At 50.1% G+C, this 24,595-nt stretch overlaps 7 protein-coding genes across 7 annotated transcripts; 4 read left to right on the top strand and 3 right to left on the bottom strand.

The window, feature by feature from the left end:
* Nucleotides 1–1,340: 1,340 nt before the first annotated feature.
* On the top strand, nt 1,341–4,570 carry L3040_007204 (uncharacterized protein; the record flags this gene model as incomplete). Its single annotated transcript, XM_066156190.1, has 8 exons — nt 1,341–1,394; nt 1,508–1,518; nt 1,658–1,868; nt 1,928–2,212; nt 2,258–3,121; nt 3,169–3,298; nt 3,606–4,187; nt 4,389–4,570. The coding sequence occupies 8 exons, from the start codon at nt 1,341–1,343 to the stop codon at nt 4,568–4,570; spliced, it is 2,319 nt and encodes a 772-aa protein (XP_066010996.1).
* A 1,561-nt stretch (nt 4,571–6,131) lies between these two features.
* Nucleotides 6,132–8,098, top strand: L3040_007203 (uncharacterized protein; the record flags this gene model as incomplete). The annotated part of the gene is made up of 3 exons (XM_007289984.2): nt 6,132–6,381; nt 6,457–7,289; nt 7,340–8,098. 3 exons carry the CDS (start codon nt 6,132–6,134, stop codon nt 8,096–8,098), a joined length of 1,842 nt encoding a protein of 613 aa, XP_007290046.2.
* Nucleotides 8,099–10,612: 2,514 nt separating this feature from the next.
* Nucleotides 10,613–13,516, bottom strand: L3040_007202 (uncharacterized protein; the record flags this gene model as incomplete). Its single annotated transcript, XM_066156189.1, has 9 exons — nt 10,613–10,707; nt 10,850–10,902; nt 10,962–11,199; nt 11,253–11,402; nt 11,451–11,508; nt 11,555–12,262; nt 12,313–12,874; nt 12,924–13,236; nt 13,300–13,516. 9 exons carry the CDS (start codon nt 13,514–13,516, stop codon nt 10,613–10,615), a joined length of 2,394 nt encoding a protein of 797 aa, XP_066010995.1.
* A 359-nt stretch (nt 13,517–13,875) lies between these two features.
* Nucleotides 13,876–15,634, bottom strand: L3040_007201 (uncharacterized protein; the record flags this gene model as incomplete). Its single annotated transcript, XM_007289982.2, has 5 exons — nt 13,876–13,965; nt 14,019–14,841; nt 14,892–15,085; nt 15,136–15,579; nt 15,632–15,634. The coding sequence occupies 5 exons, from the start codon at nt 15,632–15,634 to the stop codon at nt 13,876–13,878; spliced, it is 1,554 nt and encodes a 517-aa protein (XP_007290044.2).
* Nucleotides 15,635–16,266: 632 nt separating this feature from the next.
* On the top strand, nt 16,267–18,981 carry L3040_007200 (uncharacterized protein; the record flags this gene model as incomplete). Its single annotated transcript, XM_066156188.1, has 4 exons — nt 16,267–17,223; nt 17,278–17,887; nt 17,969–18,910; nt 18,959–18,981. The coding sequence occupies 4 exons, from the start codon at nt 16,267–16,269 to the stop codon at nt 18,979–18,981; spliced, it is 2,532 nt and encodes an 843-aa protein (XP_066010994.1).
* Nucleotides 18,982–20,310: 1,329 nt separating this feature from the next.
* On the top strand, nt 20,311–21,896 carry L3040_007199 (uncharacterized protein; the record flags this gene model as incomplete). Its single annotated transcript, XM_007289980.1, has 7 exons — nt 20,311–20,324; nt 20,417–20,460; nt 20,511–20,536; nt 20,603–20,693; nt 20,746–20,997; nt 21,048–21,339; nt 21,389–21,896. The coding sequence occupies 7 exons, from the start codon at nt 20,311–20,313 to the stop codon at nt 21,894–21,896; spliced, it is 1,227 nt and encodes a 408-aa protein (XP_007290042.1).
* A 428-nt stretch (nt 21,897–22,324) lies between these two features.
* L3040_007198 (uncharacterized protein) lies at nt 22,325–23,489 on the bottom strand (the record flags this gene model as incomplete). The annotated part of the gene is made up of 5 exons (XM_066156187.1): nt 22,325–22,901; nt 23,007–23,027; nt 23,171–23,192; nt 23,281–23,351; nt 23,443–23,489. The coding sequence occupies 5 exons, from the start codon at nt 23,487–23,489 to the stop codon at nt 22,325–22,327; spliced, it is 738 nt and encodes a 245-aa protein (XP_066010993.1).
* Nucleotides 23,490–24,595: the final 1,106 nt, after the last annotated feature.

Genomic DNA, 24,595 nt, shown 5'->3' with positions numbered 1-24,595 from the left:
GACGAGTTCAGCTGTCTTGTTTACTGTAATACTTTTGCGTCGGGTATTTTTAGGCGAGTTTGATCACCAGACGTACCCCAGACGGACATCATCAGAATCCGTCCGTGTACACGGCCCGCCCCACTCTGGGTCGATAGATGAAACACATTTTCACCTTTTGATGTCCAACCAAAAGTATCTTGAACTCTGGTTTCGATCTATCTTTGGCTGTTACTTATCTCGCCCGTTACCGGTCGTTGTAATCGAGGAGCCATTCTCCTCCAAAAGTGCCCAGGCAACAACCAGGTAGATAGCTTCTCGGAAGTCGTGTCGGTAGAAAGAACACGTCACTACTAGACGGCGATGCCAGCAGGAGTCTCCTGGACAGCGGTTCGCTTGTGGCGATGATATCTTGGGATTGTCCCTCCAATTTGGATCTGCTGTCTCTCTTGTCATCCGCGTTGATGAAAAGTTTATTCTGTTTTCTAGACGAAAATCCAAGCTTCGATTGCCATACCGGTACCATACAGTCAGTCATGGTGGAGACCGCTGCCATCGCTGCCGGTACAGGACTCGACCATGGCAACTGTTTCGAATTTCACGACCGGTACTCGAGATCTGCCCGACGATGTTAAGGAGATTCAGTGGATTCGGAGAATGACAGGCCGGGGGCTCAGAGGAGATAGTAGATGGTGGTGTCTCAACTCGGACCAATCAGCAGGCGGGCCGGCTTGCGACGACGAACTCTATGCCCAACTCATGGCGGCCCAAGGATTTCTCATTTTATCGTTGTAAGGCTGGAAGAATAAGATTAAAACAACACCGCTTACCAGCCTCCATGTTTATTTATTTGCCTTCATCTCTTTCTTTATCTTGGGCCAATTTCTCTTCCTTCTCTTCCTATGGGTAGTTCTGCACAACATCACATCACATCACATTGCGACCTGTTCTCTTTTCTGGTTGACCACATATATATATTATATATATATATATATATGTATATACCGGTATACACATATATATGTGTATGTGTATATTTGAGCATATAGACCAGGATATGGAAAGAGCATGGCCGTACCTTCGCTAAAGCGAGGCTTCCTGCCAAAACCAAAACCAACAGTCGATCTTCCTCTCTTGCTGCACCTGACCTTGGATCAACATTCTGCCAGCAGCCTATAACTGGTTTATTTATTCATTTATCCTTTAGCGAATCGTCGAATTGTACCTATGGAAGACCCGACCTGATCACGAGATCGATCGTTGCATTCTCTTATTGATCTATCTACCTATATATCGTATATAATATCCCGTACAGATTCCGCAGACGGCATCTATCGATCACATTCACGGCTAAGAACACAATGGCGGCTCCTAATACCACAATCAAGCGTTTGGTAATCTGCTGTGATGGCACTGTGAGTTCCCTCGAGATGAGATTCCTCGGCCTATTGCTTCCCTATGTCAAAACCTCCAACTCCCTTTCCACAGTCCATACAGACCAAAATATGCTGACTTGCTTTGCTCTTAGTGGATGGACAGGTACGTGAAAAAACCCGCTTATTGACAGCCGCTATTTTATCAATGGCCTCTTACGAGATCCCAAGGAATCTCCCACCAAAATTTCACGGGATTTGAGCCACTTCGGAGCAAGTTCCCCAAGACTGACTGACTTGTACAGTGATGATGGCATTCGAAAGCCAACCTTAATCCCCTACAAACCCACTGCATCCGTCCAAATCCCTTCGAATGTCACCAGGATCAGCCGCGCTCTCAGGAAGCACGGCCTTGATGGCGTTCCTCAGATCATCTACTACCATTCCGGAGTGGGTACGTCGTCCACCAAGGTTGACATGATCACGGGTGGCCTGCTGGGTGTTGGTATCTCCGAGGTCAGCATTCCAGACTTGTACGAAATGAAACACTAGATCACAGTGCTGATATGAGATAGAACATCCGTGAAGTTTACAGCTTCATCGCAGCCAACTACACGCCTGGAGATGAGATCGTTCTCATTGGCTTTTCTCGAGGAGCTTTCACTGTTCGATGCGTGGCCAGCATGATCAGCGTCATCGGTCTTCTGACCCGCGAGGGCATGGAGAACTTCTATCCCATCTTCAAAGACTACCAAAACTTCAAGAATGATAAGTATCATGACTTCTTCCCCGACATACCGTTCTCGGAAAAGCCGAAGGGGCCCGATGCTGCTCAGCTTTACAGGCAGAGACTTGAAAAGGTTCGTTCCTCGCCCCCGAAAACTGATCCCAGTCTGACTGTTCAGAACGGCTTCACGAGACATTACGATCCTGATGGCAGCAAGATCAAAACACATGCTGTTGCCGTGTGGGATACCGTGGGCGCTCTCGGCATCCCTAACATCTCTCTGCTCGCCAAGCTTGGACTGCCCCATTGTACCATAGAATACAAGTTCTTCGACACCAACCTATCCGGTAACATCAGGCATGCTTTTCAGGCACTGGCCTTAGATGAACGAAGAGCTCCTTTGAAGGCGGCAGTTTGGGAGAGAGAAGATCGTCATCAAACAACAGTCGATCTGCGCCAGGTCTGGTTTCCAGGAGCGCACAGCAATGTTGGAGGCGGATACGACGACCAAGAGATTGCCAACATCAGTCTGGCTTGGATGATGGATCAACTGGCATCGATCAACGTCTCATTTCAGGACGAGTACATTGACAAGATATTCATCCAGAACGTTCGATATTACGAGGATCACCCACAGCAACAATCAAAACTCGGCAGTCTGAGATATCGCGAGCGCCAATGGGCCCGCGATGACATCTACGAGAAGCATAAGCCCGTTCGCCCTTGGGGACTCGGCAAGATATGGGACTCCAAAACTAGTCTCTGGACACTCGCAGGCACCGGATTGCGGACACCTGGCCTCAATATGCGGGCAGACCCCGAGACGGGTGTGCTCACGAGAATCCCCATGCAAGATACCAACGAGCGTATCCACAGCTCTGTCCGGATCCGCCTTGATCTCGATGGGCTGGGACTAGATGATAAAGGACTGTACAAACCTCATGCTTTGGACAAGAAATGGCGGCCTCGTCAGGTTGCCCTTGACGTCCGTGATCCGATTCCTTGGGACGCGACTTGGGGTCCTGGCACTCCTCGTCCAGAGGTAAGAAATCGGCTCTTCCGTTGAGATCGCTTTCTAATGGCACACAGGGATCCGGTCCGAATCAGGTACGCTGGGTATGGGAGTACGTTGGACCAGAAGATGAAGCTCCCGTAGAGCGATACATGGTTGAAGAGACTCTAGGTCCATACGAGCGAAAGCTTCTTTTGCTGAACAAAGGTAAGGCGTGCTGACCTTGTCACTGGAGATGATCCTGTCATCACGGTGGTTGCGAACCCCGCGTTAGCACGGTGATCATCCGTGGCAATCGTGTTAGCGATCTGGCGCGCGTTTCTTCTACGTATGTTGCTGTATGCGATAGAGAAATCCTGGCCTGTAGATTGATATTGTAGCTCTTCATCAAGAAACAATATGGCTCGATCTCTCATGTCCCTGCTTCTGCGTCGACTAAGGACTGTCCCTCCTCATACACCCGCTCACTCTCACAACCCTCAAGCCCACCCGCTAACCAATGTGTCGCAACCAGGGAGGAAATACTACAAGCGCTTCCGCAGGAGGAGACGCAGAAGTCGTCGCACAGACGACTCGTACGGCCACAGCCAGTTCACCATCGACGGCGATCAGTCCGACGAGAGGTTTCGAAGGAGACACAGCACCGTGCCGTCCTCCGGCTTGCAGAGCAGCACCGGAAGGACCGACGTCCGCAGCAGCCAGGTGCGAAGCGACGGCAGAGGGCACCTGGATCGAGACAGGAGGAGGTACTCCCTACCCGTCGCCGCCAGCCTCGGATCGGAGGACGACCTGATCGAGACGCGCGCGCGGAATGTCCGACCGCGAGCGAGGGAGAGGAGGGGCACGACTGCGGAGAAGACGCGGCCTAGACGGGTGGCGGCGTCCGAGAGCGAGGAGAGCTTGATGGACGAGCGGGAGGTGAGGAGGGTGCTGCTGCTGCGGGAGCGGGCTGCGAATTTCCCGGGTGGCCCGCCGTCGCCGCCGTCGCCGCCGCCGCCCCCGCCCCCGCGCTCGAGGTATCGAGACGTGCCGCCCGATTTTCCCGAGGCGTATCTGACGCAGCGGAGGGTGAGTCGGGCAGTGTCGAGGGCACCGGGTAGGGCTGTGAGTCGGGGAGGGAGAGGGGAGAGGGGGAGGGAGAGCTATGATGGGGATGATGATGAGGTTGTGATCATGGAGAAGATGAGACGAAGTCGGGCGCCTAGTCGAGCACCGAGCCGAGCACCGAGTCCACCGAGTCGAGCACGAGCACGAGCGCCGAGCCGAGTTGCAAGTCGAGTTGGGCGAGGAGGGCTAGAGGTCACGTCTTCTTCTTCTTCTGACGACGACGACGACGAAGACGACGACGACGACCACGACGAGATTGTTGTCACGGAGGAGAAGTCTGATATTGGGAGTCGGAGGGCTGGAAGGCGGGCACCGAGCAGGATGAGGGGCGATGGAGACGGGAGGAGAAGCTTCGTGGATGCGAGGCGATAGGTAACTAATCTTTCTTTGGGCTTTCCTGGGACGGATGTATAATGTGGAGGGCTCCGGGTCACTGGATCAGGGGATTTGTACGATACTGGAGAGCTGCTGCATGTGGGTTGGGTGGTAGGTGCTGTTTCTGGATTGGGTAACGGCGGCACAGCGTTGGTGTTTGTGTGATTGTTTACATCGGCTCGCTAGATATCTCATTTGTCCGTTGGCGAGGAAATTTGTATCCTGGGGACCTTCGTCACATTGCTGTCAGTCTCGACTAATGTATACTACTAATATTGAAAAGGGGAGGGGGCAGGGGGAGAAGATGTTGTAGAAACAAATGCTTGTATTAGATCTAAAGGGCTGTTATAAAGAATGAGATGCTAGGAAGATAGTTGCTTGCGTCGGGCCTAAGAGATTATTATTAAGATATTGAAATGCTAGGAAGATAGCTGCTTGCGTTACACTTGAAGAGGCTACTATTAAAAATAATATGCTAAAAAGACAGCTGCTTATATTACACTTGAGGAAGCTACTATTTAAGAATGAAATGCTAAAGAGACAGCTGCTTGCATTACACTTGAAAAGGCTACTATTAAGAATGAAGTGCTAGAAATCCGGCCGCTTGCATCGGACTTATTCTTGCCCCGTGCTTTTCGGTCACTATCGGTATTGAAATCGGGGCTTTTCGCTGCAAAACATTTGCTAGGAAAAGCTTCATCATTAACATTCTTCAACAACGCAAAGAGCCACGATAATGAGAAATCAATATTATAAGCCCTCATCATCGATCCTGTATAGTTTTTATTTTTTGTTCAATTTGAACTATCAAGCCTCGTAAAAAAAAAACCAATCAATTACAACTTTTCGTCGCCAAGTTTTGATGTTCTTACCTCGCGCTCCGTTTTCAATCTACTTTAAATCTACCTAACTAATCGCCTTGCGAGTTTAGCTTTAAGCTAGCCAATCAAGAGGATTTAAAACGCGAATGTATGAAGAGTTGTTTACTTTCGATGAAGCAGCGTTACCGCTTTCTTTAACAAGATAGCCAATTACCGGTAGATGAGCGTAAATGAGCGAATTCATTAAAGCAGCGATGGGTGGTCCGGACAAAAAGTTCACTAACAGCTTCTTGTTCAGCCGCGCTGGACTACTTCTAATCGGAGATTGATAGCATGATTCAGATAGGATATCACTTACCACGGTACAGGCCTAAGTATTACCCCTCGAGGGTGCCTTGAAAGTTTAGTTTCCACTTTAAACCCCCTGTTTTCCCTACCCTCGAGGGGTAATACTTACGCCTGCGACGTAGTATATAGAAAAGAGGCATCGAAATTGTAACTTCCAACTCAGCCAAGCCTTCTCGAGATAAGCAAGTGCGGTCTCGTCTTGGCGAGGCATTTTCTTAGAACCATTTTCACTTCACATCACAAAGCGTCTCATTTCCTCTTCTCTACAAGGCGACCACACAGGTCCGTATCCTACTTCCATATAATAGCTTTAATTTCTCGCCAGACGGCTCTATTAGGTATAGAGTTAGATCTACTTGTCCCGAGCGATCGAGTGAAAAAGAGACACTATGTCGACCGCCACATCCTTCCTCCCTTACCACGAGCCCGGCATCGTAACAATCCTCATCCAATCCTCCCTCCTCCTCATCCTCAATATCATCAACACGCTCTTCGACAAGCTTATATTCTGCGGCCTGCTCGGCCAGGTATTCATCGGCGTCGCATGGGGCACCCCCGGCGCGGCATGGCTCGATGTCGAGACGGAGCACGTGATCGTGCAACTCGGATACCTAGGTTTGATCCTGCTCGTCTACGAAGGTACGTACGAAGCCCCATCTCCATCTCCGCGCATCCATGGATAAACATGTCAGTGTGCTCAGCTGTGGTGTACAGGTGGTCTGGAGACGGATTTCCGCTCCGTGAAATCGAACCTGCTCCTGTCGGTTGCAGTAGCCGCGACAGGCATCGGCTTCCCGATGGCCCTCTCCTTCTTTCTGCGATCCCTTGTCGACGCTACCTCTCTGCAGGCTTTTGCGGCTGGCGCAGCACTGAGTGCTACAAGTCTAGAAACGACTTTTACGATCCTGGGCACGAGCGGACTTTCTAGCACTAGACTTGGCACTGTGCTGAGTAGCGCGGCTATGATCGACGATGTCGTTGGGCTGATCATGGTGCAGGTAATTTCTAATCTGGGACAGTCGGCGGGCCCGTTTGAAGCTGTTACTGTTGTCAGGCCGCTCGCTGTGAGTTTGGGAATGGCAATTGCTGTGCCGCTTGCTTGTCGCTTTGTGGCTTTGCCTGTCACGTTGCTGCTCAACGGGATGAGGAAGTCGAGACCGCACGGTGTGGTGAACAGGATCTGTCAGGGGACGTATACGGCTTTTGTCACGCACACGCTTATTCTGCTGGGACTCGTTACTGGGACGTCGTATGCTGGGACTTCGGTTCTTTTCGCGGCGTATCTTGCTGGTGCGTCAATCAGCTGGTGGGATAGTGAGGTACCGCATTTAGCTGTGGCCAGTCCTCCATCGCGAGAGGACCTGTTCGCAGAAAATCATTCATCGGGCTCTCCGGAAGAGAGGGAGGACGAGCAATCTGCTCGAGAAGCAACGAGTGAAACATCATCCTTCGGTGGAGATCGAGAGGTCGATGCTTCGACTGGTAAAGCTATCTATCACAAATACTACGCCATCGCAGTTCAGCGGATATTGAAACCATTTTTCTTCGTAAGTCTGTCCCGTTGTAAGAACAAAAAGCTTCTCCTAATAGGTTACAGGCATCTATCGGCTTCGCCATCCCCGTGACAGACATGTTTACGGGACCGGTGGTCTGGCGAGGTGTCGCCTACACCACCCTCATGCTCTTAGGTAAACTAGTCACCGGCGTATGGCTCGTCCGAATCGATATATCATGGCCGAAAGTCCGCATCCCGTCATCAACTTTGCGTTCTGTCCTCGCCCGTTCTGCCTCCTGCCTTGGCTGGCCAAGTGGGAATTCCACAAAGAAGAACGATACGACTAAACCACAGGCCCAAAACGACTCTCGGGCCCAAGAGCACGCTTCAAATGATGAAGTGGATGCGACAACGTCTCAATCCCCGCCTACTACCGATCCCCTTACCTCGGACCCTTCTTCTCCCCCCTCCTCGTCTTCAAACAACAAAAACATCACGCATACCACGCACACCTTACCCAGCGCCCCTCCTCCACCCTCAAACTCCCCCCAGATCCCCAAACCGCTCTCCCTCTACCCCGCCGCCATGCTAGGCACAGCCATGACCGCCCGCGGCGAAATCGGCTTCCTCATCGCCTCTTTAGCCGAAACGACGGGCCTCTTCGCCGCGTCGTCTGGCCACGAAAATGCCAGGGCCGGCAGCTCGGAGATCTATCTCGTGGTCACGTGGGCGATTGTGCTGTGTACAATCATCGGGCCGCTCGGCATCGGGACGCTGGTCAAGAGAGTGAAGAGGTTGCAGTGGGAGAGGAAGGAGAAGGGCGTGGGTGTGGATCCGTTGGGGATTTGGGGGGTTTCTTAGTTAGTTGGTTGGTTGGTTTGTTGGAGCTTAGGTTGATGGGTGGTTATGATTTGTTTGACTGCTACAAAGCTGTCCTGATGACAGGCGAGGTGATGTGAAGTACAGGGCTGCCGGCTGGCCGGCTGGCTGGTTGGTTTTTCTGCGATAAACAAGTAAACAATCCGTGGCAGTGTAACTCCAAGGCTGGATTAGATTACATAATGAGCGAAGGTGGACGAACGTTCAGCTGTATGGACCATCTCCCCCCCTTCCCTCCCTTCTGTTCCTTCCCCCCTTGCTTCCCTTCCGCTCTTTCCCAAAGTAAACAAGAGTTGCGACGTGCAACAAAAAAGTTGAATGTTCAATTTCCCTAATCCGTCCCCCTCCCTCCCCTCTGTTCCTTCCCAAAGAAAATAAAAGTAAACAAAAGCTGCGACGTGCAACAAAAAATCCCTTTTTTTTTTGGGCAAGCGTAGGTGAATGTTCAACCGAATGGACCATCTTCCTTCCCTAACTTCCCGGTTCTTTCGCCCCTTCCGCAAGTAAACAAGACATGCGACGTGCAACAAAACATTCTCTATAACGAGTTAGCGACCACCTCCTTCCCTCCCCCCCGCTCCTCCCCTCCCGCTCCTTCCCCAAGTAAACAAAAGCTGCGACGTGCAACAAAACTTTCCTCGACATGCTAGCGACCAAGAGTGAACGTGGACCACCTACCTCACTTTCATCGTTCCTTCCTCCCCCCTTCACTCCCGCTCCTTCCTCAAGTAAACAATGACTACGACGTGCAACAAAACTTTCCTCGACATGCTAGCGAGCAAGAGTGAACATGGACCACCTATGTCACTTTCTTCGTTCCTTCCTCCCCCCTTCACTCCCGCTCCTTCCTTAAGAAAACAAAGGCTACGACGTGCAACAAAACTTTCTTCGACATGCTAGCGAGCAAGAGTGAACATGGACCACCTACCTCACTTTCTTCGTTCCTTCCTCGCTTCTAAACCTTCCGCTCTTGCCTCAAGTAAACAAAGACTACGACGTGCAACAAAACTTTCCTCGACATACTAGCGACCAAGAGTGAACATGGACTACCTACCTCACTTTCATCGTTCCTTCCTCCCCCCCCCTTCCCTCACTCCCGCTCCTTCCTCAAGTAAACAAAGACTACGACGTGCAACAAAACTTTCCTCGACATGCTAGCGAGCAAGAGTGAACGTAGACCACCTACCTCACTTTCTTCGTTCCTTCCTCCCCTCCTCCCTCCCTCCTGCTCCTTCCTCAAGTAAACAAAGGCTACGACGTGCAACAAAACTTTCCTCGACATGCTAGCGAGCAAGAGTGAACGTGGACCACCTACCTCACTTTCTTCGTTCCTTCCTCCCCTCTTCCCTCACTCCCGCTCCTTCCTCAAGTAAACAAAGGCTACGACGTGCAACAAAACTTTCCTCGACATGCTAGCGACCAAGAGTCAACATGGACCACCTACCTCACTTTCTTCGTTCCTTCCTCCCCCCCCCTTCCCTCCCTCCCGCTCCTGCCTCAAGTAAACAAAGACTACGACGTGCAACAAAAAACACCTCTTCCCCCCCCCCCCCCTTTTTGCCGTTCGCTTCGTTCCTTCCTCCCCTCCTAAACCTTCCGCTCCTACCTCAAGTAAACAAAGGCTACGACGTGCAACAAAAAACACCTCTTCCCCCCCCCCCCCCCCCTTTTTGCCGTTCGCTTCGTTCCTTCCTTCCCTCCTAAACCTTCCGCTCCTGCCTCAAGTAAACAAAGACTACGACGTGCAACAAAAACATTTCTTGCCATCTTTGTTCCCTCCCCCTCCCTCCCGTTCGTTCCTCGCGTAAACGAAAGCTAACAAGGAAGGCAGGCGTATCACTGCAGTATAAAAATCGAATTTTCGAATTTTATACCCCCAAGCTCGGCAGCAGGGTAGGTACCTTAGTATTCATCATAAGACAGACGAATAGATAGATAGATAGATAGATAGATAGATAGATAGATAGATAGATAGATAGATAGGGAAAGTAGACAGCTGAAACCTTCGACTGCTCTTGATACGATCCAGAAGTAGCGATCAGGAACACTGGGACACATTCAATCCACGATCATCCGCCCTCTGCCACCCCCAGCAGCCCCCAGCAACCCCATGCCCGCCGCCCTCTTCCCTTCCACGAATACCACGGGCGCCGTGTAATGCCTCCTCCCGTGCACCACGTACGGCACCCAGTCAACAGCGGGACGCCCACCCAGTCAGGTGCATTCTTGTGTTGAGTACTTTTGTCACGAAAGCAATAGTAACTGCATCAATCAAGCCTAGCAAAACGAAGTGCGAAAACAACGAACACAAGCGAAAGAGAGGGCCACAAGAAACAAAACATTTCAGAACGTCGAGATGAGAGTACACTTTTTTTTCTCGTAACAGGCTCTAGCAGTTCCGGTGTAGCCCTACACTCGAACTGCAGCTCTAGCGTGTAAAGCAACGCTGCCGTATCGGGACACCACCCGTAGTTGGACACCATACAGCACCTAACTCTACCTCGCTAGATGCCCTGCAAATGACTCCCACTGAGATGCACAATGCCGCTGCATCAAGATACCCGCAGGCGAGGACGGATTGTTGGTCAGACCTAGGACATGCAAGTTAATTATGATCCCTGACAGACGAGAGCCGGCCCAGGTTCTGGTAGAGCTTGATACGCCGAAGGCCAAGCACAGGGCTGGAGGCTCTGGAGGGAAAAGAGAAAGAAAGAAAGATTATGGGCAACTTACGGATAGCTATCACGACATCGATATATCCTCGTCCTTGCGTTCCTTCATAGAGCCTGGTGCCACAAACTTCAGGATCTTGTAGTGCACTCGACCTTTTCCTAAGAGAAATAACCTTCTGGACTCGTCCTCGCTGTTCTTGGAAGATCGCTCTCTGACCTCCATCTTCTCCGGGAGGAATGCGCTGTCTCCTGGTAGTCTATGTCGGGAAAAGAAGCCCACTACCTCGTCGTTGCTCAATTTCGCAGGTGTCGGGTGAAATTGCGGAGAATATTCCATCCGGTAATTCTCTCCCTGCATCATACCAGTTCCGGGAATTGCATCATAAGGGATACTCAATAGTTTTGTGGTTCCTGTAATAATCAGCTTGAAACGATGTTGCGCTTACCATAAAACATCAGCTCACCATTTAACTCCCATAAGACGAACAGAACGCTGTCGTCAGAGAACTTGATGTCTCGGATTTGGCCGTCGCCAAGGTGGACGGCTGAGGAGGTACTGCTGTGCGCAGAACTGACGCCATTTTCGATTGAGAGCAGTATTCGAACGACTTGGACTTCAGGAACAGTTTAGCAAAGCCCGGCCAGGTGATAAATTTACGTACCGATACTTGGTGATCCTTTGGGTACAAAAGCTACATGGGTTTGGCACAGGTGACCCTCCTGCTATAGGTTAGTAAATGGCCACAAGGTGGTGGACAAGACTCACGATTTTTCTCATCCGCATGTCCATCGGCCCGCCGTCCTCGACAAATCCAATAGATTGTGGCTTTCCGAACAGAACATTCCTCTTTTCGGCCTCTGCGATTTGACCGAAGATCACACGGGCCTGCTCATCGAGATAGTTGCAAAGAAGGTCGACTCTGGGTAAAGGTTTGATGTGAGGCCGTCCTTTCTCTTGATTCTGAATCTGTGAATCTAATAGATCGAACATTGGGAGCCCATACGTGGAATGACTCCAGTTGTCCTTCTGATCCTCAGATGGCGAGTCGTTGAAGTAAAGTGCCAAAGGGCTAGACTTCAAGCTGGTCTGCAGATACAGCAACACTTTACTGTGATCAATTGATGACTCTTTCTCGGCTGTATCCTCGTTTGGAGAAGCCGACGAATTTGACGCAAGCTTATCGATCTCGAAACGCAGCCATGTAGAGAATGAAGCGAAAAGCTCGAGGTCGTCAATGACTTGAATTAGAATCTTGGAACATACAAGATGGAGACAAGCAATAGTATCCATGATCAGGTTGATCTGCCGAGTGGTGAAGCCCATAGAACTGTTCGATCCTTGGAACTTGACTATTCCTAGTAGTCTACTGAGTATGATAGAGCATCGTTCCAAGGCGGGCAGCATGTTTTCATGAACAAGACGCCTTAGATTTTCTAGTCCTGTTGTAACGGCTTTGTCCCATCGTTTGTGACCCTATACAATTGTTAGCCCAAAATAGATGATGGTTCAAACGGTCAGCTCACTCTCTCAGACAATTCATCGACAAGCCATTCTCGCACAGTTGGAAGCGTGTGACCCGTAGCCACGGAGTGGTATAGTGCTTGGATGATGTTTCTGTCATCTTTCTCCTCAAGTGTCTCGTTGATGTTTCGAAGGAATTTGCTTGGTAGATCCTGAGTTGCTTTCCACTCGCCAACCATCAGAATCTGGACCTGATGAATATATCTCAGAAGGTTATTCAGGGCGGTAGAGCGGGAGGCAAAGAGTGACAAGTAGTCGCTTGAGACCGAAATGAATCGGAGGTCCATCGGGACAAAGTAGAGTGAGCCTGTGGAACTTGGTGGTTCCATGAGTAAGGCATGTGTAGAGAGTTGCCCACTGGATGCATGGCGTATGAGCTGGCAAGGAGCTCCATCGATATTAATTGGAGAGACAAATGTTCCAAGTTCAAATGAATCGTAAATACTGAGGTGGATGTTGCCTTCCCTGGTGCCCACGACCATCACGTTGACGAAATTGTCATCCTTGGGATCAAATGGACGAAACAGGGCATCAAGAGATAGTCTCGAGGAGAAGACATCGTCACTAGAAACGAGTTAGCAGGAATCTCTGACCGCCGTGCAATCTGACTCACGAGTTCCCGCCTGCCGCCAGGACGCTGAGTTTTGGCAGGCTGGTCTCAATGTCGATCAGAGAAAGATCCTGTGGCAAATCCAGAGGCGCTTTCTCGTCCAAGAATTCCCTATTCGAGGACAAAAAGGTCTCCCAAGAGCCTGTCCCAGTCCTGGAGCTCGATGAGCCAGCTCTTCTGATCAAATTCGTCGCCCAGCCCATACACGTGACGCCTCCTACTCCTTCCCCAGTAGAGAATTGGAGCACGGTTTTACTGCTTTCAGCGCTGACTATTCGAACCGATCCGTCGCTCCAGGCAATAGCGAGCAGCTGCCCTGTTTAAGAGTCAGCTGTCTGGTTTTGGCATCACCTTTGTATGGGGAGTAAGTTCTACACACCGTTCGGTTTCCATCGAATGCTCTCCACTCTTAGATTGCTGGCTCTCTGTATAGCCCCGAAGACTCTCTGGCCGTTGAGACGATAGATCAAGACTTGTTGGTCTGCTGTGACGAGAGCGACCAAGTCCATGGACGGGCAGTAGGTAATGAGACCCGGATTCGCTGCATGGTGGAGAATCTTTTCGCTCAAGATGTGGAATCCTTGAGGCTCCGCCATGTTAAGGGTGCGAATTAGATTATCTGCCTGTTTTTCCCAGATCGACCATATCGCATGTTATGAATGTTTAGAATGTCGTACTGAGGGAAGGGAAATGCTGTCTAGGAAAGGGCCAATGGGACGCGTCCGGAGGTTCGCATCTTTCGAGGTTCCAAGCGAGCTGGGCGGATCACATTTCAAACAACAAGTCTGCTTGGAGAACACGAGTTCCGCGCATCGTTACTTTTCACAGGGTATTCATATGAATTTTGTTGATTGTCTACGATTTCAAGTACGTAATTCATCTAACGCACAGATAATGCCATCCCCACGCCATGCTCCAAATCCCACAAGCTTTTGCCCCCTCCAAATCCATTAAGTCACTCAATTATGTACGAGTCGGCGACCGATTTGATTTCTTTAGAAAAGGTCACAGCTTCGTCCATCTCAAGCAGCGTAACATTGGTGACCTAGATAGAAGCATTAGGCCAGGGACAGGTGAATACGAAATGGGATAGCTTACATCAACATCGATGAAAGGCTTGGTCTTGCTGAACCTGACCTGCATGGGGAAGAATTCGTTCTCGTCGTCGGCTTGAATCTCAAACTCAAATGAGCCAGTTGCGTTGTCCTCATCTACTGTGCCAACTGTCCACTCCAAGCTATCTCCGGTAACCTCATACGTGGCGTCAAAACTTGAGACAGCAGGCTCGCTTGTGGCATAGGGGATAACGACAGCAACATCCTTCAAGGTATCACCGCCTGTGAGCTCGTACTCGACGGTAACGTTACAGCTGTCGTCAGAGCCCTTGTTCACCCAAACAGTGAATGATATGGGAAGAGCACTGGAATCGTCTGCCTTGGGTACAGCTCTCCATCGAAGGACACCAACAGAGTTATTGACTGGGAATCCCTTTGTAGCATTGGTCATTTGAACCGCCTTCGAGCTGTTGAAGAGAGCCTTGTCAACATTGGGATGTGTTCGGAATTGTACACCATGACTCGAGTTGGCGATAAGATCTAGCTTGACCTTGGTCAGGCTTGGATCAGAAATCTTCAATTGCAAGTCCCCCTTGACCTCTATCGAATTCAAGGCACCTTCTCTGGAGAGCTTCGCAGATATGGTTTCAGCAATTGAGACATGGATCGCGTCACGATCCAGTGACGAAGAAATTCGGGAGGGCTGTGCTGGTGCGTGCTCAACAGTTGTTGGGTTGTTAGGTACCAGTGGAGTCGAAGCCGAGTCCTCGACTTCCGCACCCATATCACCCCTCACACGCTCAAACATATCGGTTGTCTTCGACTTCTTACCCAATTGCATTCCCTTGCCCTTTGGCGCACTCGCTCTGGAAGGGAGTCAGTGTGAGAAGCACCGCGGGTGGACAGGATCGCATACTTGAAAGACTTGTTCTTCTCCGCCTCATAGGAATCATATGTATCGGGAACCGTAGATCGAGTTGTAGGGGTATATGTAGGAAAGGCAGGAGCTCGGGGGATTGCATTTCTGCCACTTCTTGAAACCTCTTTGCGCTGCATCTCCAGTTGCTTGGCTTTGCGCTTTCGCTCCTCGGTGGCTTCCAGTTCCTTGTTCTATAAAAACAACTTAGCATCCGAGCATGGATCTTCAAGGTATCTCTTACCCTTGAGATGATCTCTTGTATGCGCTCTTCGTGACTTTCCATCTCCAAGAATGTCTTGATCTGGCTGATGGTAAGGTTCTCTCGGTAACCCTGGGTGACCAGCTCATCAAAAGCACTTAGCAACTCGTAAGCATTCTTCAATATCTCCCTCTCATCTAAAGTCTTGCATGTGCTCGTGACAACTTGTGCGAACAGGTGTAAAGAGTCGATGTCTTGGAGGATGTTGGATTGTCGGTTGGTAATGAGGACCATGTACAGTTCATCTAGGGGTTGGTAGACGAAGCGGACATTGTCTTGCTCCACGGTTGTATGCTGGGTTCCGGTGTCCGCCAGCTTAGGGAAGGATGCCAACAGCGCCTCAATTCGGGATCGCTGCATCTCACGGAACTGTCGAGACAGGACCGCCTTTCCACCACGCGTGCAGATAGAAGCTGCAAGAACAACCTGTACGTACAGTTAGAGAGTCAGGCTGGAATTTGTGGATATGGATCCGTACCATGATTGCGAATGAAGCTGTCCTGTACGTGGGGATTGTTGTTGGGTTATTAGTTATGACTTCTAATCGGGATATACTCCTTTTGGTCCTTGACCTCCTGTCGAAGTTGAGCTGTGTCCAGTTCATCTTTAGTGAGGTCATGTGATTGTGAGGGCTAAGTACCAAATAGGATTAGCGTGGAGATAGCTCCAGATTCGACTGACCCCCAGCAGGTCGAACGAGTTTCCACTTGCCAGAAGAACAAACAAATTTCGTCACCCAACAACCCTCTGCACCAAGCAGTATTCCGATTTCGAGATGCGCGCCTTCGTGACCAGCTCATAACGCGCTTTCTTAACCGCAAATTAGGTCGACAGCTTTGTTCTGCAGGTATCTTCCCAGGTCATACTTGCAGGCGTACTGTCACTTTTTTGTCCACTTTGAGCAGCCACCGGGAACTACTCCATACACAGTAGCAATCTTTCTGCACCTTCATTCACCTTTAAGGACCAAGTGCTTACCCAAAGCAAGGCCGAACCCTAGGTTCTTTGTTTCATCAACACTTCTGATACCATTTCGACGATTTCGAAGCTTTCCTCTCTACTTACATTCCTATGCAGGCAGTCTTTGGAGAGCTTGCACTTCCTTCTCTCGCCATGGTAGACGACAATATGGAGATCTCCTCTGAGCATGGCCATAATATGGAGCAAGCAGATATTGATATTGATATCGATCTTACTCCGGGAAATATGGACGAAGATTACATTCTTGAAGACGCTACATCACAAATCGAATTGGGTACCGAATTTCTCGCCCAGCCATCTCCAGCAGCTCATGATGATGTGATGCGTGACGATGATAACGAATCCTATCACATGGAAGACGCAGAGCTTTTGGATGCGGGAGAAGAGCATACCATGGAGCAAGGATCGATGTCAGATACGATCGATGGCGACGCAACCTACTTTGGTGCGGATAATCAAGAAGCTGAGCAGCAACGATCCGAGCAGGTAGAACAAGCCACTGGCATTCCGTACCATGAGGATATCGTCCCAAGTGACGATAATCTTGGGCTCAGCTTTGAAGAGGAAGCCCCACAAGACGTTCTGGAGCACGAAGATACCCAGTACCATGATCAAAACCCGCCCCAAGACTCTAACGATCACCCAGAATTCACAGCAGCCAAAGGATCCCCTACACTTACCCCTAACTTGCAAGATCCCACTCCGACAGCTCCAGCTGAGCCTAGAAGCCCGCCAGCATCTGGACAAGACCCTCTTCTGAGTTCTCCTGAAGTTGCAAATGATCACAAGGAGCCCATTCCCTGTTCGAAATCACCCCGTGCAGACCATATTCGTTTCGATGAAGCAATAAAGAATGGCGATGGTTCCGAGGGTCTGGATTTGCGAGTTATTTACCGAGAGACCGAGTACAACATGTTTCAAACCTCGGATCTCGATCATCCGGACTCGTATTTCATTGCCGATGTTGCTTACTTGAGGAGGCCTCTAAGTGAGCTCTTCAAGGCTATCCGAGAGATTATCTGTGAAGATCTCACAGATGAGGATGAGTTGTGTATCGCCGTGGAGAGCCTGGGTCTTGAGACGGAAGAGGTCAGTTGTGATCTTCTGACTTTGAAACCTCCACCACTAACATCACCCGAACAGTCGTCTTATCTGGCAGAGGAATTTTACTTGGAAAATATCATGAGCTTGTACGCGGCGCTCTTGCGTAATGCTGGGGTCGAGCCATCAGGTGAAATCTGTTATATGCAATTGAAAACAAGAAAGAGCTTCTCCGGCAGATTCGCTGCTCTTACCGCAGGTGTTATGGAAGGCAAAGGTCTAACCGATTTTGCATCCTTGGACGACCAGGCCATAGCTCGCGATGGTACCCAGGACATAGGCGAGAGTAATCATGAGCTTGAGTCGACGCCGGAGGTTCATCCTTCTGGCGAACCTGCCAAAGACTACAGAGCACAACAAGAGCCTGAGTTTGCTGAAAGCAGAACCTCGGATCAACATGCGACCGGCCATGAGCCCGAAGAGTACAATTTCGAAGACCTTCAAACGAACTACGACAACAACCAAGAGAGTGCCGTGACAACGGCGACCAGTAACAATGTCGTCGCTGGCTGTGAGAGTGTCAAGCCTCAATTACCCAAGATTGCCACAGGTACCGATGTTGACGAAGATGGCGACTTGATTGATTATTCGGATGATGAGGCTGAGGAATCTGCAACTCCGAAATCTGTCACTAACAAGACATTAGCGAACGGTAAATACACCGCTTCCATTTCACCTTGTCTCATGCCTCAGTTCTGTTTCTGTCCTCGGTGCTCGGATCTGATTCTTCTAGAACATCAAAAGGTCGATGAAAACCTCCGACAACGTTCGCTCTCCCGACCAGCGACTGGAGATAAGCTCTCTGAGGATCCCGCAGGCCCGGTCCCCTGTGGTGCTAACGAAACCGAGGAGGGAGCACGCCTTTCCGAGAACGGAGTTGAGTATGATCAGTTCAATGAGGAATGCGAGCAGCAGGAAACATCTGAAGAATATGGCCTTGACGGTGACCAAGTCAACGAGAGGGAAAAGGAATCGTATCCTGACGAGATTGGATATGATCAGAGCAATGGTGAAGGTTATGAGTATGATGACGAAAATGCAGAGCATGAGTTGACGGCTGTTGACGGTGCTGCACACAATGATGAGGGCCACGAGCATGAGCTTGCTGCAGAGGAAGGTAGAGGCCCTGAAGCATCCGGTGGCGACGACTCGGGTCATGATGACGCTCCTGAGCAAGGTGCTAACGACGAGAGTGCCATTGGCAACTTTGATGACGTCGAACTTGACTTCGAGGATAGAGAGTCAAGCATTCAAGATGATCATAATCATCTAGAATATAAGCTTGAGCATCATGAGGCAAGCGAGATTAAAGATTGTCAAGACAAGTCAAACAAAGATGGCCTGGATATTGTTGAAACAACAGATTCTAGTGTCACCATGGGTGCCGAAACCGAACAGATACAGTACGAAGATGAGTTACTTGATGAGGACTTCGATGAACCAGACAGACACGAGAAAGCTATTATCGTTAAGGAAGGCCTGGCAACGCGGGAGGCTATTGAGTACACGGACGAGATTGGCTACGAGGATGATGATGAGGAAGAGGTCAAGAAGTCACAGGGTTCCACGACTGCTGAGGACACACCACCAAACTCAAATGAGTCTCCAAACGCAAATGGAAAGCGACCCCTGGCAGACTTCGAATCCAGTGACATCCAAAACCCTCAAACTAAGGGTAAGTACACTGTCTCGATGAAGAGAAAGACAGGCTAACAATTGTTAGATTTCAAACGTCCACGCCCCTGATCATCGACTCTCATGAGCGGTACGATTATCGGCCTTTCCCTCATTGTTCCTGGCACCTCTCCTCCTCAATCTCGATCTGCAATGCCGATCCAGACTCGATCTCCAACATCCTTTGAAACTAGTTCTTTGGATGTCTGATCTTGGACTGTTTTCCCATCTGCCCCTTCGATTCCCGGATTTTCAGGACATGTACGACTGTCACTAATCTTGCCTTAGGAATACCTTCATAGTAAGTCCGACAGGTATACTAACACCGTTTCATCTTCCACTCCCCCCCCTCTTTCAAAATACATGATACCCGTGACTCAAGCAGCTCCACACTCCAACCACCCTCTTTTCAGCACCTCATGGCGCGGCGTCCCTATTCCTTCTCATATGACAGGCGGGTACGGAAAAAAGAACTACGGTTTACTTACGATGGGAGGAAGGACACTATTTGTTTTGCGAGGAGGGTTTAGGTGACGTTGCTGGCCGTTCGTTAGAGACCAAGACAGTTGCTGTTGACCTTCGTTGGATGGTCGGGTCGGAACGCTCATCATGTAGGAATAAGAATATGCCTGGAGGAGGAGAGGAGCGAACACTCACAGTAATTGCAAAGCGATTTATCATGATGCCTCCTTAAACTTCGTGCAAGTGATCAAAATCCAAGATTAGTGCGCTTGTCTGGTTCGAATCTCTGTTGGGCCTAAAAATAGACTCCCAACGCAGACCTGCCAGCCATGCCAAGCCCATTATCAAAGTTCGAACAACGTGACCAAATCGAAGTGTTTCACTGTACCCGGGGCCAAAGAGAGCCGCAACTCTCCTTCCAATTCCAAAACACAGCCTCGCACAACAAAACGCATGACCGCAGTAGGCGCTTGTTGGCCTCAACTCAATTCCAACTCAACCCAACCTTACCCAACCCACCACAACCTTCGACTTGAGACCGGCCAATCCCTCGATCAGAGAGTCAACACCGACCCAGGCCCGCTACTTGCTTACAGAGTACCTTACCTCACTCTACTCTGATTTCCACTACTACACCAAGGCAGCATTGCCCTGCCCTAAGTCGCAATTAAGACCCCGCCGAGGCTCAGATCCCACACCCCCCTGGGCAGGGGCTCCAAACTATATCACACTTGCGATCAGCCATTCTCTTTTCCGCCCGCTCGGCATTTTGACGTAGCATAAACACGATCGACAGGGCGCGAGAGCCCCTCGGCACACATCTGCGCTGCCCTACAGACGAGACACTTTCAGTTGTCCACCGCGAGCAAGCGCGATCTCCACGAGACATAAAACGTTGATTGGGTTTGAGAGGAGGAAAAGTCCGGCATCCGCGCAAAGATGTTAGAAGACAAGTACGTCGGAAGCATTGCCACGACCGTCGCACAACCGCTGCGCGCGACCCAACGGGCCCAACGGGAGGAATAATGGCTGATACAGACGATAGATATATTGGCCTTGCTCTGGCCGTCACCTCTACTTTGGCAATAGGTAATGGGACCTGGATGCGCCCTATAGGGGTAGTCGCTGACTCTGTGCAGGAACAAGTTTTGTGATCACGAAAAAGGTACCGGCACAACCCCAGCCTTGAGATTGGTCGATGATGGCGAAGCCAGCTCTAACAGTACCACAGGGTCTTATCGATGCGGAAGAAAGACATGGGTTTGAGGGAGATGGATTTTCATATCTCAAAAGTCCCATATGGTGGGCTGGTATCCTAGCATGTATGCCCGCTATCTACTCTTTCAAACTTATGACTTCTAACATGATTCAAAGTGGTCGCTGGAGAGATAGCCAATTTTGCAGCATACGCTTTCGCCCCTGCGATTCTAGTAACACCTCTGGGCGCATTGAGTGTTTTGATCGGCGCTGTATTAGGGTCATACTTTTTGAGGGAAGAGCTGGGAACTTTGGGAAAACTTGGATGTGCAACATGTCTGATCGGTTCAGTCATTATTGTTCTTCACGCACCACCAGACAAGGAAATTCAAACCATTGACGAGATTCTACACTATGCGATCCAACCTGGTATGTAAGGAGGCCTTTATGTGGATTTGCAGCTCTAATGGTGTGCGCAGGGTTTTTGATCTTCTGCTTCGTCGTGGCCCTATTTGCGGTCGTCATGATATACCGAGTTGCGCCAAAGTATGGGAAGAAAAATCCTCTCGTTTACCTATCTATCTGCTCGACGGTTGGCGGAGTTTCGGTTATGTCCGTCAAGGCGTTTGGAATCGCTGTGAAATTGACCTTGGCCGGCAACAATCAGTTTACACATCCTTCCACCTATGTCTTCATTATCCTCTGCACTGTGTGTATCATGACGCAGATGAACTATTTTAACAAGGCTCTGAGCCAATTTCCCACCTCAATGTAAGCTCCAGAGTCTAAATTGCTGAAATTAAACCTGACCAGCTCGCAGCGTCAACCCTCTCTATTACGTTACCTTCACAACCGCAACTCTGACCGCCTCCTTCATCCTCTACGGAGGCTTCAACACCGCGGACACAGTCAATACGATATCTTTGCTCTGCGGTTTTCTGGTCATCTTTACCGGGGTCTACCTTCTGAACATCTCTCGTGGTGATCCGAATGGGCAACAAATGATATCAGGGACAACACATGATGGAATCGCCACCGACATCATATCTGGAATTCAAACGAGAAGGAGCATGCAATTGAGAAGGAGCCAGGACCCGCACAGATTAAGCAGTGGAAGTGCCTATGGTAGGAGATCAGGGGACAGGGAGGGTCTGATCCACGCATATGACGAGGAAGGAGGCCTAGGTCTCGACGACCTCACAGAGAGTGACGACGAGGGCCTCTTTCCTCCGCCCGTGAATGGCAAGATGAATGGTAGTGCTAATGGGAGTGCCAAGAGGAGCTTCAGCGAGCCCATAGAGACGCCCAGGAAATCATCCTCCAGGTGACACGGAGACGATTGAGATTTTTGCATTTTCAACATTGTATATTGGTCAAGGGCGGGGTTCAGCTCGAGAGGTATAACACTTTCGCAGCACGCGGTCTGCGCGAGGATCTCTTCATACGACGGCATGAGGTTTCGGCGTTCGGGTCTGGTATCTCCTGTACCCTGTAAGCAAAAAACATCTTTGTATGATATATGTGGCGCTCGGAGCCGATGAGGCGGGGAACGGGTTTCAATGACTAGTGTTACAAGGTTATTCACATTTCGAACAAAAGATTTTAGAGAGAAGCTTTGATATTGAGAATGTTGAGAGCCTGTTTGACCTTTCATTTTTGTTATTTCATTTGCGATGCATTACAAGCCCGAATGTATCACACGATGTGCAAATCCCCCAGCGCGCCGACAAGTCAAAGAAGTACTCAGCAGCTCTATCTATTCATCTGCTGGCTCAATCTCCTCACCCTGCTCGGACGCACGCGCGGCCTCAGCAGCAGCCTGGGCTGCAGCAGCCTTCGCACCGTAGTCCTGACTCATAGGTTGAACCACGCTCTGCTCCTCCTTTGGCTCGATGACTGTGACGGAATCTGGCAGCGTCTTCTGGGGACCAGACTTTCCTTCAGGGTCGGAGCCGCGCATAATCTTTACCTTAATACCGAGGACACCTTGTCTGAGGAGGACGTGGCGGGTGGCATGATCGATGAAGTCCTTGGCTGGCTGACCAGAGTGGATCATGAAGCCGTCAGTGAACTTCATGGACTTGGCCCGCGCGGCGCGCAGCTTTCCAGAGACAACGACCTCGCAACCCTTAGCACCGGACTCCATGATGAAGCGGAGAACTCCATAGCAGGCTCTGCGAACTGCCAAACCGTTCAGGAGCTTGTAGCGAAGGGACTCGCATTGGGCGACGGCGGAGAGACCACGGTTTTGGACCTTGGCCGCGTAGAGGGAGACGGAGTTCTCGGGAAACTTGAAGCGCTTTTGGATGAGGGAGGTGAGCTCGCGGATTCGTCTACCTTGCTCTCCAAGGACTTCTTGTGTGTGGGTTGCGCGGATGATGACTGCGAGGTATTAGAATGGTTCGAGAGATCTGCAGGTTGCAGGTTTATAGGAGAACTTAATGTCTGTGACGGTCGGGCTAAGAAGAGAGTCAGTATGTTCGTGGTGTTTGTGGTTGTGAGGGATGTAGGAGGGGGAGGGGAAAATGCGACTCGTCCAAACTTCGATTCGACATTGGGGCATTTGAGAGAATTCGAAGATTCGAAGGCTGGGATCACTCACGTAACGCGGACCTCAACACCAGCTATTTAAATTGTCAGTTTGTTTCTTGTTGCGGGGGAGTTAGGGAGGTGATCGCAAGACGATGTGCAAGAGTGAAAAGTGAATCTTACAATATCCCTCCTCCGCCAGCTCACGTTGGAAGAACTCATTTAACTCCGCGAAGAAAACACCATCAGCAACGCTATAAAAAGTCAGCCTTGTACGAAGAATTCCGCAAGAAAGCTGAGGTCGTGAAGCTGAGAGTATCGCGAAAATCTCAGGAATATACATACAACTTGCGGCGCTTGCTGATAGCAGCTCCAGGAACTCCCGAAGACATGATTGCGGTATTTATCGAGACGTTTGTCTTGGGTAGCAGATCGGAGGAATCCTCAACGTCGTGATGGGAAATACTTGTCGTTGTCGCAATTGTCGTGAATGATTTCAAAATGTGTGGTGGCTTCGCTAAGACCCGCCTTTCCTTGGCGCTAGGTTTCGTATCACGTGTAAATACTTTTTTAGGAATTTCACTGGGATGCATTTTACTGAATCGCATTTCATGATTTCAAGATCAAAAATCAAGCCTCTGTGAATCATGAATATTGTTCGTAATGGCAAGTATAAGGCCCTTTCGTGAAGATATGAACCCGCTGATCCCCAGTTTTCGATATATACTCCCAGGTCCTCTCTAGATCTCCTCAATTCTCAGCATCTCATTATCCGAACCACCAGCGCTCTCATCGTTTGAGCCCTCCGACGAATCCATATCTTGGACACTGTCCGGTTCATCATCGGCTTCGAGCTCGGACTACAAGGTTTAATTTGAACATCATTGATCGAGCTGCATTGACGCCGGCAATGACCCTCAGATGGTGAGCTGTATTACTAGATGCGAAAGACCTTTACTTCTTTGACAGGCCACCCAAGTCCCGAAAATCCCTCCAATTTTACATGAACATGAAGTCGATGTTGATCCCTTCCGGCAGCTATCCAATAGCCTTCATCAAACCCTCAACCTGCTCGTGCATCCCAACACTCTACCACGCGAAAACTCAACATCGTCCCAAATGCCTGACTTCTCAAAATGTCCCTCCTTTGGCCCATTTGAGAGATTCGACTCACTGTGGGTATCCAGGGGTCTGTTGGAGACATTGGTATGGGCAGCGAACATTTCCGCGAAGAGTTCCCTGGTTTCGGGGTCTTAGGGCTTTCTAAAGAGCTCACTCTTGCAAGTTGCCAGCGGTGGTGATCGCCTCTATGAAGAATTCTTTTCCTCCTGAGCCAGCTCTTTGTAAGAACTAGTTCAAGTCAGCGGAGAAGACTCCATCAGCGACGCTGGAAAAGGGTCAGCCATGTATAGAGACCATCTGCGATAAATCTCCTTCCTCGTAGAAGCGTGAACAGGTTAATGGCACACATGGCTTGCGGCACTTGCCGGTGAACATG

This window comes from Drepanopeziza brunnea (assembly GCF_022702325.1).
Source record: "Drepanopeziza brunnea f. sp. 'multigermtubi' strain 214-2 chromosome Unknown ctg12, whole genome shotgun sequence".
In the NCBI taxonomy this organism is placed as follows: domain Eukaryota; kingdom Fungi; phylum Ascomycota; class Leotiomycetes; order Helotiales; family Drepanopezizaceae; genus Drepanopeziza; species Drepanopeziza brunnea.
Note: the sequence above shows the minus strand (reverse complement) of the source record. Positions and strands in the feature narration are given on the sequence as shown.